This window comes from Gopherus evgoodei, chromosome 1 (assembly GCF_007399415.2).
Source record: "Gopherus evgoodei ecotype Sinaloan lineage chromosome 1, rGopEvg1_v1.p, whole genome shotgun sequence".
Classification (NCBI taxonomy): Eukaryota; Metazoa; Chordata; order Testudines; family Testudinidae; genus Gopherus; species Gopherus evgoodei.
In genome coordinates, this window is record NC_044322.1 from 166,107,751 (window position 1) to 166,122,268 (window position 14,518).

General features: G+C 43.7%; 1 protein-coding gene across 1 annotated transcript; it reads left to right on the plus strand.

Annotated features, from left to right (window-relative positions):
• Positions 1-7,287: 7,287 nt before the first annotated feature.
• FAM243A (family with sequence similarity 243 member A) lies at positions 7,288-8,049 on the plus strand. Its single transcript, XM_030552299.1, has one exon. It carries the CDS (start codon positions 7,288-7,290, stop codon positions 8,047-8,049), a length of 762 nt encoding a protein of 253 aa, XP_030408159.1.
• Positions 8,050-14,518: the final 6,469 nt, after the last annotated feature.

Genomic DNA, 14,518 nt, shown 5'->3' on the forward strand with positions numbered 1-14,518 from the left:
CAGAACAATTTACAAACTCGGAACCTAATCCTGTAAACCCTTTATCATTTGATCAATCCCAGTGAAGACAATGGGACTATTTGCATGACTATGGACCACTTTGGTGGGCTGGTAAGAGTTTCAGGAATCTGTTCCTATGGGGAAGTTGAATCCTCCATTGAAATGCAATGTTTGGGTACAATACCATAAAGCAGTTTAGGATACAGTTCTACTTAAAATTTGTCTTTTAATAAGTCATACATATGCTGAAATGGCTCTTCACTCAACTCCCATATGCCATATAAACAGACTGAATACTACATATTTGGGGGAAAGTGAGTAGTAAGCATGTTGATGTTTGTATATACAAAGGGGGGTGTTGAGGGGATGGGGAGAGCATAGGGGACCCAGGCTGGGGGCAGGGTAGGGAAGAGTCACATGGAGGGTCACGTGGGGAGGTCACGTACTGCCCCCCTTGTGTCCCTCCCATGAGTGCAGTACCGGCAAGAAATGATTTCTCCTTGCATCACTGGCAGTACCTGACTCCATACACGGTAAATGGGACTATCTGCAAGAGCGGTGGAAGCTTCCTAAAAGTGTGGCGGCGGGGACTCACCAGCACCTGAACATGGACCTGCCCCTTGTGCTCTTCCTTCCCCTTGAGCCCCCGCCCCCACACCACTTCTTTCCTCAAGGCCCTACCTTGGCCCAGGCCCTTGCACCAGGCACCATTCCCCCAGGCCCTGCCCTCACATGGCCTTTTCTCCCCAAACCCTACCCTTGCACAGCGCCTTCCCCTGAGCCTCCAACACAGTCCCACCACTTCCCACCATCTTTGTACTTTCTGTGTTGACAGAGAACACCAGATCATTTGAGATAAGTGCAGGAGCTCTATCTTCTCTTCACCTGGGCCATATTTTTCAAATTTGAGTGCTTAACTCCATGCCTAACAGACTGTTGGGAACCTTTAGGAAAGAAATAGATAATAAGACAGAAAATACCATAATGGCACTATATAAATCCATGGTACACCCACATCTTGAATACTGCATGCAGCTGTGGTTGCCCCATGTGAAAAAATATATATTAGAATTGGAAAAAGTACAGAGAAGGGCAACAAAAATAATGACAGGTATGGAACAGCTTCAGTATGAGGAGAACTTAAAAAGACTGGGACTGTTCCAGCTTGGAAAAGAGACGACTGTGGAGGGATATGGTAGAGGTCTATAAAATTGTAAATGGCATGGAGAAAGTGAATAAAGAAGTGCTATTTACTCCTTCTCATAACACAAGAACCAGAGGTCACCAAATGGAATTAATAGATGGAAGGTTTAAACAAAAAAAAGGAAATACTTCTTCACACAATGCACAATCAACCTATGAAACACGTTGCCAGTGGATGTCATGAAGACCAAAACTGTAACAGGATTCAAAAAAGAACTATGTAAGTTCATGGGGGATAGGCCCATCAATGGCTATTAGCCTGGACAGTCAAGGATAGAACACCATGATCTGAGTGTCCTAGGCTCTGTCTGACAGAAGCTGGGAATGGGCGACAGGGGATGGATCATTCAGCGATTGCCTGTTCTGTTCATTCCCTCTGGGGCACCTGGCATTGGCCACTGCGGGAAGACAGGATACTGGGCTAGATGGATATATTGGTCTGACCCAGTATGGCCGTTCTTTTTTTCTAAGTACGTGCAGTTTCCATTGATCTCATAAGGTGGGAACTGCAGTTGCTCAGCACCTTTGGAAATCAGGCCACTTATTTCGGTGTTTATCTTTGGACACCTGCTTTTGAACATTTTCAGTGGATCTTAGACAGATGTTAAGACTGTTATTTATTATTTATTTTATTGTGTCACCTAGAGACCCTAGCTGAGATTAGGACTTCTTTGTGGAAGGCGGTGTACAAACACCAAGTGAGGGACAGCCCCTGCTGCCAGGAGCTTACAATGTAAACAGACAAAAGGGGGAAGGGGGGCACGGGGAGCAGATCAGTGGCAGATCTGGGGGAATAGACCCCAGATCTCATGAATCCCATCCAGTGATTTATCCATGCTGCCTCTCAGATATTTGGAAAATGATACTGAGATGCTTGATTTGTGAATAAGGTGCTTTTTAAGAGCCAGAAATTGTGTCTGGAACAGACAGCTAAGTGGGTGTAATAAGAATCTGGCCCTTAAATGGCTATTATGACTAAGGTTAGTAAATAGTGTAAACCCTGTTGTTTCAGTATAAATCAGTCCTAGCATTTGCTTTGGTATTTTTTGTAATTGTTATAATTTAATTGCTTCACTAGCTCTTGCTGACCATGACAGGTACATCAGGTGGGTACATATCTCCTGACATTCCAAAAATGTCATGACATTGTCACGGGACATCAGTAAGAATGTCTATGGAATCTGGCCACTGCATAGATAAATGTTGACAAGGAAAGACCAGCTGGAAAGTAATTAGTTACTGACTTATTAAATGGTTGAATTTTTCATTTCTTATTTCATATGAGTCTCCTTCATCCACCTCACTCATGGTCTTCATTGGAGCATAACTGTGAAAACAAGACTGATGCTAAATTAAGGGCCATACAATCAGGCCAGCATTTTCAGGAGTGTTCACTTTGGATGCCTCAGCTTTGGGTGCCTAACATGAGACATATGGCACTTGATTTTAAGAAGCAGAAAGGATCCACAGTCCTAGTGTGTTGTAGTAGTTATAGTGGTAGCATGCTTCAGTCTAGGACAGGGGTTGGCAACCTTTCAGCAGGGGTGTGCCGAGTCTTCATGTGTACACTCTAATTTAATGCTTCGCTTGCCAGTCATACATTTTAATGTTTTTCAGAAGGTCTCTCTATAAGTCTATAATATATAACCAAACTACTGTTATATGTAAATTAAACAAGGTTTTCAAAATGTTTAAGAAGCTTCATTTAAAATTAAATTAAAATGCAGATCTTATCAGTTTAGTGTGATCCTTGCCCTTGCTTTTCCTTGCTGAGTTTTCCAATGTCTGGTGGCACGTATTTGGATACTTTAAGCTGCACACAGGCTTCTGAATGATCAGTTGTTAACCAGCTGGAACTCCAGATTGGCACTTAGGTGAGCAGAGCTGGTGGCTGGTGGGGCTGAGCAGGGCCAGAGGCCTTAACCCTGTCTGGCAGGGGGTCTGCACTGGAACTCCAACTGGAAGCAAGGTGCTGGGGCGAGGGACCCCGGCTGGCAAGGGGCCAGCAGCCAGAACCCCGGGGCAGTGACTGAGTGGCTCAGCCTGCTGCCACTGTTCTGGGGCTTCGGCCGCTGGCTCCTGCCAGCTGGGGTCTCAGCCCACTGCCAGCCCGGGGTTCCTTCACCCAGACCGGCAGCGGGCACTGAGTGGGACCGATAGCAGGGCTCAGCTGACAAGGGGCCAGCAGCGGGAACCCGGGCCACGTTCCATCAAAAATCGGCTTGCGTGCCACCTTTGGCAGCATGCCGTAGGTTGCTGACACCTGGTCTAGGACAAAAGTATACTTGGTAGCATTGTATCAGTGCTGTCCCCTTCAAAATGAAAAGTGTATCTCACAAGGCTTTCTCTATTAGCCAAATTATTAAGTAAAACAGATGTTCACCTTTTCCAGTTATCACGGTTGGGGAAGAGACATATACATTCTAAAATAAGACCCTACTAAAGAGGGAAAGTGCTTGTCAGTGTAATGCAGGCCAGGGCAGGCCTGTTTCTCATCTCACACCAGTTTTATACAGATGTAACTTCACTGACATATCAGTGCAATTCAACATCTTTTAAAGTGAAGTGAAAATCTGGTTCATTGACTGTAAAACACAAGTGAACTTGGAGCAGTCACCATTTCAGTTCATTTCATGCTGTCAAGGCTTCTTAAGGGCAGAGAGCAAAGAGATATTTACATCAAACACTGCTGATGTTGTTGTCAATGTATATGACAAGGTTGTAATTATGTTTCTGGAACTCCTCTGTAAGATGTAGAAATTGCTCTTGGCACTAGTTGAACACTGACACCAACCACAGGTGTAATTCCTGCTCCACAAAAGCTTGGGGATTTGTCAGTTCAGGAGACCTGGGGCCACTGGTTCCACACAGGGGAAATGTTCACCCCCACATGCCACATCTCCATTGTGCCAGCAAATGGAGGCGAGTAAGAAGCTGCAGGGATGAGGATGGAAGGGAGAACAGAAGACCCACAGGCATGGAGAGAATTGCCAAATCCCTGACTTCATTGCAAGAAATTCCCACTGCTACCAGGAAGTGGGGAAAGTGAGTGGCAACACCTTCAGAGCCATCACCAGAGGGGGCAGTGAAGGAGAGAGGAGGGAGCGTGAGGGGAATGTGGGGTGGATGGGGATGCAGGGGGAGGCAGAAGGCTACAGGTGCATGAGGATGTTGGGGGCACAGAGGTGTATAGGGACATAATGGGAGTGCAGCAGTATATGGAGGTGAATGGGATGCCGGGCTGTGGGGGTTGAGGGACATGGGGGTGGTGGCTCTGGGAGGTGGAGAGGATGGGTGGGAGAGAGTTGTAAGGGGTACAGGGCTGGGATGGGTAGGTGTTGGGGCAGGACTGGATGGGAAGGGGAGGGATGCAGAGAGAGGGATGCGGGTACGGGGGGGTTGGGATGGGAAGGGATGCAGTGACAGGGGATGGGGATGCAGCCCCACTCCCAGCACTCAGAGATGGGGATACATATACCTCAAACTCCTGGGTGCCGGAGACTGGGTGACAGACAGACCGCAGTTCGCCGCAGACCAAGCACTGAAGCTTGAGCCCAGCCATGCAAGAAGAGGGCCGGGCAGCAGCAGGAGAGTCACATGCCATGCAGCCTCCTAACAGCCACCTGCTGAGTGCTCATGAGACGCGCTCACACTATTTCCTTCCCTGCCCTGACCCAGCCAATGAGAGCTGCACTTGCAAGTGGGGGGGCAGGGCAACATGCAAACCTCCCGCCTGCCCCTAAGGCTAGGAGCCGGACGTGCCTGCTGTTTCCTGACCTGGGAGCCACTTGGTACGGAGGCTGGCAGGAAGTCTGCCAGCCCCACTGCATGGCGCAATGATGCTGCCAACTGGATAGTCAATGGCCCAGCCAGCAGTGCTGCCCAGAGCTGCCAAGATGTCTTTTTGTCCAGGTGTTCCGGTCCGAAACTGGACACCTGGTCACCCTATTAGTGCGTAGAGTTAACCCCATGTATGTCTATGTAGGATTGGGGCCTAACACTGAAAGCTTATACTCTGCTAATAAGTATACATAAGCGTTGACTTGTAATCTAGTCTCGTACGATGGGTACGCATTGTAGGTTCATCTAACATTTTCCCATGTATGCATGATCTATATCTTCCATCACTTTTCAGCTGAGGGAGTTGCAGACAGATTGTATCTCCAAATTGCTAGTTTTGCATTCTTTGTTTAACAAGGCTACAGCGAATGGCAGGATCACTCATTATCCTTTGCAAGCAGAGCCAGCTTCAAAACCTGGGCGACGGGTCAGCTGCATTAGTCACTGGAGATGGAGTTCCTGCCCTCCCTTCACATGTATTTTGGACTCAGAATTCTCACCAGCTGGTTCAAAAAAAAGGCAGTAAATATCCACTTGGGGAACAGAGGTGGCAAGGAGAGGAATTTTACGGAAGTGATTGTGTGGGTCATAGGGTATGCTCTGTTCAGAGAGGGCAAGAACATGCATGCAATATTCAGAGACTGAAGAGTTTGTGCCAGAGAATGTAATTGTGTAATCCAGCCTAGAAAATTGATAATCTGCCAAAGTCTCATGCCTGGCAAGTAGATACAGGTTAAGGGTGAGCAATTTAGCAATCCTGAGGTTAGCACTTCCAGATTTTTACAGCAGAAGCAAACCTGTCTGTACCTCTAAAGGTAGGGGGAAAGTTGGTAAGAAATTAAGTCTTAAAATATACCTCAGCCATTTTCAGACCCCCACGCAAAAACTTTCTTCATCCTGTTCCCCCAACCACATACACGCCAGTCTTCAGGAGCGAGGGAGATGAAGGAGATCCAGCAACATGCCATCCCCACATGACCTCCATCCCCAAACTAGCCTTAATTTCTCCCTCCCATCATTCCCCACTTTTTCTTGTTTCCCTGGGTGAGAGCAGGGCTAGATTCACAAGGAGGACTTAGGTGCTGGCAGGAGGGATCCCTAGTTTGTGAATCCCTCTGGGGCTTAGTCATGAGTTAGCATCACACTGCTGGGCAGTGTCTGCACTTAGGCAGCTGTGCTCAGGCCCAGCCGCTGAAATTTAGATACTACAGGCACTTTAACAGTGGAAACTTAGGATACCTCTTTGCAGCAAAAAGACCCAACCCCAAGACAGTGAGTCTCAGGGCCTGGGACAATTGACTCATGCTCACACTATGTGAGTAAAACTAGCTGTGTAGATTGTCAGGCTTCGGCTGAAGCCTTGTCTCTCAGACCTTCCCCCCTCACCGTGTCTCAGAGCCAAAGCTCCAACCCAAGCCAAGGCATCTACCAGGCTATTTTTAGCCCCATAGCATGAGCCCAAGTCAACTGAGCTGGGCTCTGAGACTCATGGCTGTGGGTGACTTTTTGTGGTGTAGACAGAGCCTTAAGTGCTGGCAGGGTTAGGTGGCAGCTGAGCAGGGAGATTCTGAATGCCAGTGGCTTCTAAATATTGGACTTAGTCATCTAAAGTAGCAGTTAGGCATCTAAATCTCCCTGGTGAATCCCACCCCTAGCAGCCTTCTACTTGCCCTGCCCTCCAACAAGATCGGGGACAGGCCAGAGGACTCTTACTGCCACTTTGGCAGGTGTGTTCTGCCAGTGGCTGTGGTAACACCTCACTCCAAAACCTTCTCTTTTTCAAATTGTTGTAACAGCGCACCCCTGGTTGACCATTGACAGCGAAGATTAAACCTTGGACCTCTAGATTGTAATCCAGGCCTGCTTGCATGGCTTGAGCTAAAAGACCTACCCTAGCCAAGGTTGTAACAGGCTCATCAACCTCTGTGGCCTAGTTACCACCACAGGGGGCAAATGCCACACTAAGCTGGGATAGGTTATGTTAATAAACACGGGGAGGTAGGCAGGGAGAGGGGGTCCTTTACAGCTTGCTGCACAACTATAGTTTAATTAGCCTGACAGAGCTATTATTTCCTGAGATCTCGCTGAATTTTGATCAGCCATCTGAAAATGCTAACACCATGCACTGTTTGTTATGATGCTATTGAATAACACCAGTGTAATGAGAGCCATTATGAGATCATCACTTTTCTACCCTGTGTCATCAGAACCTTCTGTGAAATTCCAAGTACTGGGGAAAGCAACATGTATCACTTTGTAAATCCTCTTTTAAAGCATATCATCCACAGGAGTTCCTTTGACACTGCTGCGAGGAAGCAGTGCCTGAAGTATTTAAAAGCTCTGAGGACTCTACAGTTTAATGGTCTCAACACCATCTTCTTAGGAGAAACTAATATTTCAGAATCTCTCATAACAGGGGAAAAGATATTGCAGGAAGACAGCCTGAATTGGCCAACATGGACACTCATTCATGCTGCAAGCAATCAAGGCTGGGTGCCTTGGAGATACAGAGTGTTGCTAAGAGATGAACTGCCCATGAAGCAGGATGAAGACATCTTTCAGGAATTCTGCGATTCTCTGAACAAGTTCTATGGGAAATGCATCATTGTAGTGAGAGAGAAAAGGCAGCCTAGTGTGCTGCAGACAAAAGAACCCACTGCTCAGGAGAAGATAACTCACCCGCAGGTCCCATCAGTTATTTACATGTCCAGCATTGAGTGCTGCCCTCTAATTGCTAAAGCCAATGGCCATGAGCTTCTCTCCGTGCCTTTGCCCTACAACTATCTCCACCCCATGGATGTTGCGTGGTCTTCTTTGAAGTGGTTTATTATTAACAACAGGAAGGAGTTTTGTCTGAGGTCCATTGAGAGAACGTATTCCTACAGGTGTATACTTTTCAGTGACTTGGTTGAGAAAGGACTAGAGAAGATGACCCCAGGCAAATGGAAGATGGCGACTAACAAAGTGCGGAGATGGGAGAACTACTACCTTCATACATTTGCTTGAAGGTTTCCTCCTGTAAACATCAAATGCTCTTTGATTTAAAAATAAATAAACTAAAAGATCTATTAGCCAGTGTACCAGCTTTGTTGAGCCACTTCCCTCCTTAGAGGCCACCCTAAAACAGAAACATCAACAATGATGTTAATAACAAACATCAGGTTAATCTGAATTGTAATCTCTTTATGTGGTCCAGGACTAGGGTGGGAAATGGTGTATAAATGCTGGGTTGGATAGACTTAATTCCCTTAATCACAGCAATGGGCCCAAACCAAAACCCAGAATCCAAACAGCTTGATTTTTGGGACAAGTTTGGATGCTGATCTGGCTCTGAATTTTATGGCTTCTTTCCTTCACCAAATCAAACCCCAGAGTTTGAGTTGGGTCCTGATCTGTATCTGAATTTTGCAGCTCAGGCCCATCTCTGACCCACTTGGGAGATCTACTAATGAGTAAAGAACATCTGAGGTGGAAATGCTCAACAGGGAAAACAAGCCAGAAGAATTCAAGTTACAGTTGACTTTAACATAAAACATAGGTATTGGCATACCACTTCAGACTAGTATCTGATAATGGTCAGCACCAGATGTTTCAGAGAAAGATACAAGAAACCCCATAGAGGTCAATTATAGAATAACCTGCCAAGGAGGAAAGTTTGTGTCTAACTCCTGTCTATTAGTGATTGGTTTATATCCCCTTGGATAAAATATCGCACTCAACCTAATGTAGCAATGTGCTTTTCTTATCCATTTAAACAATTAATCCTTTTTTGAATCCTACTAAGTTCTCAGACTCAATGCCTTGTTGCATAGGTTAAGTCTGACTTGTTTAAAGAAGTATTTCTTCATATCAAAATTAACCTGTGTTGCCTTTTCCATTTCACTGAATGTTCCCATGTTCTTGTAAATAAGTGTGCATGATTTGTCTTCTCTACACCATTCATTATTTTGTATACCTTTCCCATGTGCCTCTTACACAGAAAATGATAAAACTTTAACACAAAAAAACACATTTGGATCACATGATGCTTGGCCATTTTTATTCTAATGGCTTGACTGATGCACTGAAAATCCAGGCAATTTTTTCCATGTGTGGAAACCACATAATATATTATAGAAATTAGAGGTGGAAAAGTAAATTACTTAATTAGGAAATCTAGTCCACCCCTTGGGGGATGACAGTGGAATCAGAGCAGTATCATTTCCCTACCGTATATTTTCTAGTACCGTGTGAATATATGCCTAAAAGTGTGTCTTTTCTTAGCTTCGTGTCCAATTACTATAAACTGCTGCTTTTTTAGGGGGGTGGGAGGGTGGAGGGGGAAGTGACCATGACTGACTAAATTCTGTAAGTGGAAATGGCCCAAGTATGGGCATATGATACTGAAAGAGTAAAAAAAGTATTAGAGGACAAGCTTTTATTGTTCAAATACCCTGGGCCTGATTCTGATTTTGCACTGGTGTGAATTTGAAGTAGCTCCTCTCAAGTCAACGGAGTTAGATTGGTGTGAAAACCAATCTGAGAAGAGAATGTGGCCCAGTGTATCTTTAGAGTGATGAAGGACAATAATTGCATAGCCAGCACAGTATTAATTATTTCATTAACAAACTGGATGATATACAGCACATTTTTGGAATGTCTTTCTTGACCTTTAAACAATAATACTACACTATACACAAGAATAAAACTATCTGATCTGGATTAGACCAGGATAAATCCAAAATAAATCCACTGCATTACTCTGGATTTACTATGGCAGAAGTAAGATCAGAATCTGAAACAAACACTAGAACAAAACAAAGTGCTGGACTGCTTCACCAATACAGTGCCTCCCTACTTAGCTTATGTGCCTCCCCTTTGCACAGTTGTGTTTTTCTTTAGGAACAGATTGAGACACCTTTTACTCACATTGAGCCATCCCCCCATAAGTCAATGGGACTATCTGCAGAGTCAGGCACTACTCAATGTGGGTAAAGGCCCTTAGATAAGCAAGAGAGAATCTTCCCCTATCGCATGAGATTCTTCATTGTCATCAATCTCAGAAATAAGACCTTCCTCTCGAAGCAATTTATGTCGTAGTAACACAGTAACTTTTAAAAGCTTAACACAGGCAGGAGCTTATCCATTGTGACATTGCACTCCATACATTTTATGGAAAAATGCTAATGAATGTAAATATAACGTAACTGAAATATGCTTCATGCAAAAGGTCTCTTGTAAGGTATCACCACCACAAGTACTCCTAATCTACTGAGTGTGTTCATCCTATTTGTATTAATGTATCATTCTTGTATCTGAAACTAGCAATATGAAATATAACTCTGGGGTCCTACTGTAATTATGCCAAGTGTGGGCCAGTAATGGTGATTTAGATTCTTGACGGACTTCATTGACTAGGACAATTGGTTGTAGATGGTTTATTTACCTGCAAGCCTTCTTGTGGATGTGTGGGCCAGCCTGTGGGTAATGAAGAATAAGGTCTTACAGTGACATGTGATCATTTCACCTGAACTGGAATCCATCTTAAACCTGGTGCTTTTCCATTTAGAAGGAGGGGTGGGGATCCAGAGAGACAAAAGATTTCCGCCTTGTGCCAAAGCTATAAGAGGGGGTGCAACAGAACAAAGGGGGGCGAAGTCGTGAGAAAACCCCTAGTTACCACCTGAGCTGGAACTAACAAGAACTGTACCAGGGGAAAGGATTGGGCCTAGACTAGGAAGGCGTCTAGGCTGTGAGAGAAGCTTATTGAGACATCTCTGAGGGTGAGATTTACCTGTATTCAGTTTCTTAATGTATTAGGCCTAGACTTGTGGTTTTTTGCTTTCTTTTGCTTGGTGACTTACTTTTTTCTGTCTGCTATTACTTGAAACCACCTAAATCCTACTTTTTATACTTAATGAAATCACTTTTTTTTATTAACCTAGAGTAAGTGATTAATACCTGGGGAGCAAACAGCTGGGCATATCTCTCTAAGCTTTAGACAGAGTAAAATGGATTTATTTGGGGTTTGGATCCCATTGGGAGCTGGGTGTCTGGGTGCTGGAGACAGGAATACTTGCTGAGTTGTTTTCAATTAAGTCTGCAACTTTAGGGGCATGGTTTAGACCTTGGGTCTGTGTTGCAGCAGGCTAGTGTGTCTGGCTCAACATGGCAGGGTTCTGGAATCCCAGGCCACCAGAGAAAATGGGCTCAGAGGTAGTTTCATTACATCAGGTGACTGTCCCAAAGGGGGGCCTCTGTGACTGAACCTGTCACATCCACCTTAAGTTCTTTTGCATACCTTAAGGAAATTGCAATCTATTCTCTACAGGATTTTGCAATCCTTTAAGATGATGAAAAACCACGTGGCTAATATAGCTCTTTGGGACAGCACTTAGCCCAATGGGATTCTGGTCCATGACTAGGACTCCTCAGGCAGTACAGTATACAAATAATACATAATAATATAGTTCTTGACTGGGCTGGTAATTTAGAATAACTAGCATTTTCTATGACTAACCATTTTTAATAATAGGATATTAACAAATAACATGCACCCAATTCCCAGCAGAGGGCATTTAAACTAGCGTGGATGAGTGTTATAAATTCTTTATATGGTTTTAAGTTGCTGTGATTTCAGTATAGTCTCACTAGTACCAGCCCTTGTAGTATTGTATAGTCCAATACAGTTGAACATTACCTATTATCAAAGCACATATCTTAATTCCTGTCCCCATCTCTCTTTGTGTGATTAGACTGCACAAGTAGGATAAAGTAATTCAAGTAACTTTGAATAAAGGTTAGAGGTCAGATGAGAGGCGGATGCAAATTCTAATACTGATGAAAGAGCCATAGCAGGTGCCCAAGGCAAGCAGGAATGCAAATAGCTTTAAATTACATGGACCTATGTATTAACTGAAAGAAACCCAAGGAACCCATTGAAATTACTATCTCACTGGCTAATTGGTTCTGAAGTGGAAACACTTTTTCAATGAGCAGCCTCTCAATGAAAACTTTATTTGCTCCAGTTCGTGGAACAGGCATGTAATGACTAGATCACTTCCAAATTTCCTAGTTCTTTGTTTACCAATATACCCAAGAACTTTATGCATGGAAGTTTAGTAGGTCATTAGGTCAGAATTGGGAGAAAGGGGAGTGGATCACGTTTTTACCTCTTAATTTTAAGCCCAATTTATTTTTACATGCTTACTTTTGGGCATTAGAATCTAGCTTCTGGATAGTCTGCCTGGGTTTAAGCTCTCTTATGTTAAGAACAGGTGAGAATGATGTAAATTACTCTATGAACCATGTGCAAACATAAGAAATAGAAATACATTTCCAGTTTTCTCCAGCAATAGGACAGCACTAGATTTTTTGTAGGAGGTCCTCTGGAATTCATCATTTTCCTGTGCTCTACAAAGGCTCAACATTATGATAGAGCTTATTTTGTGGTGCTCTCTTGGAATCCATTAATGCCACACTCTATACGTTGGCCATAGGTGGCTGCTTGAGCATGTTGCAAGGTGCTGCTTCCCTAGCTACTTCTGGAGCCCTTCCTGTCTGTGCTGGCCCTAGGATTACAGAGATGCTTAGCTAATCCTACCAGTTTGACACAGAAAATGGGCAATACAATTTTAAATAAGGATCAGCTTCAAAGTGAGTCAGTACGTGCAGCTATCAGCACATTTTACTCCACCCTGCTTCTAATGCAATGTGAAATGGGTAAGCACCCACCTCCAAAGCCCATGTTGTACTTCTCAGTTCAGACTGGATCTTGACAATTGCATTTGATTGCTAGGGTGGAGGGGATGGACTGGAGGGGCGGTCACCAGGAATTAGGAATAGAAAGCTATGAGGAATCAGAATGGAGAAGCAAAGGGGGAACAATTTATATATAAAAGGAGAGCATAGAGAAGAATACAAAAAAGGGTTTTAAAAGACAAACATGGTGAAATGAAAAAAAAAAAGGTGAAAAAAGGCAACATGAGTAGCAATAGGGTGACCAGATGTCCTGATTTTATAGGGACAGTTCTGATTTTTGGGTCTTTTTCTTATGTAGACTCCTATTCCTCCCCACTCCCTGTCCCAATTTTTCAGATTTGCTGTCTGGTCACCCTAAGCAGAAAAAGGGGAGGAGTATCAAACGTCAAGAAAAAGCATTAAAAAACAAGAGACACAGATGTTAAAAAATGAAGCCCATGCTATCATTCTTATGATCAATGAAAAGTAACAATTATAAATAATTTGCAACTACTACAGTCCTATTTATCTGAGAATCTCCAAGCAGTTTATAGACTTGATTTTAGCCTCATGACAGGTGTGACATACAGCCTTTGATGTTGCTACTGGTTGGTTACAGCAATGTTTGCAGTGGATACTGTCTCAGATTCAAACAGGAAAAGAGCCATATGGCATCAGAGACCAGAATATGTCTAATTATTTATGTCTGCAACAAACAAACTTTTCATAAAATGCCCTATAAGGTTTCTAGCTTTATGGAGTATGAATACTCTGACAACTGCAGACTACTCATGTAAAAGAGTTAGATTTTGCTGTTGGATAGCTACCGTATATACTCGTTCATAAGCTGAATATTTTTGGTAAAAAAGTGATGCATCAAAGAGCGGGAGTCAGCTTATAAATGGGTCTACACCAAAATTTGATTAATTTAAACTCTATGGAATCATTGAATTGACTATCTAATACAGTGTCGTTTTTGTTTACCTGGAGCGTCTGCAGTCATGGAGCCCCTAAAGGCCAGGAGCCAAAGTTTGCCAACCCCACAAATATAGGGTCAGCTTACGAAAGGGTCATAAAGTTTTTGCTATTTTTACCTATCTTGGGTGGTTGGCTTATAAACGAACGGGCTAATGAACGAGTATATACGATATATTGAGAAAAATATGGCCACATTCCTTGGGTTCTGCTCTCATAAACTAAGCAGGGCTGCTCAGTACTTGGATGATTTGTTGCTGGAAGTAATAATACCTAGTTCTTGTATAGCATTTTTCATCAATAGATCTCAAAGTGATTTACAAAAGAGATCAGTATCATTTATCCTTGTTTTACAGATGGGGGAACTGAGGTAAAGATCCTCAAAGATATTGAAGCACCTGAATGACTTCAGCAGAACTAGGAACAGCACTCAGGTCTCCCAAATCCCAGTCTGGTGCACTATATTAGCTGTATTATTGAACCAATCCCCTGGTAGGCAAGGATCAGCCATGGAAGTGTGAGCCTGCGATTTTTCTGGAGATATGGCATTTTAGCTGCATAGTCTCCTTCTAAATAAGTATAAACACCAGAAACCTCTTGGGACTGCAATGGCCCATCCCTGAGTATTGTGGTCAGAGAAGATGTAACTTTCTACAATATTAAGGGATACTGCTTTTCAGGAGAAACCTAAAGCTGAGGCCCTAACCACTCAAGGTTTTTTTAAAAAACCGATGACACTAAAACCAGGCTGTTAACACCATTGTTCAGGCCAAATTCCAGA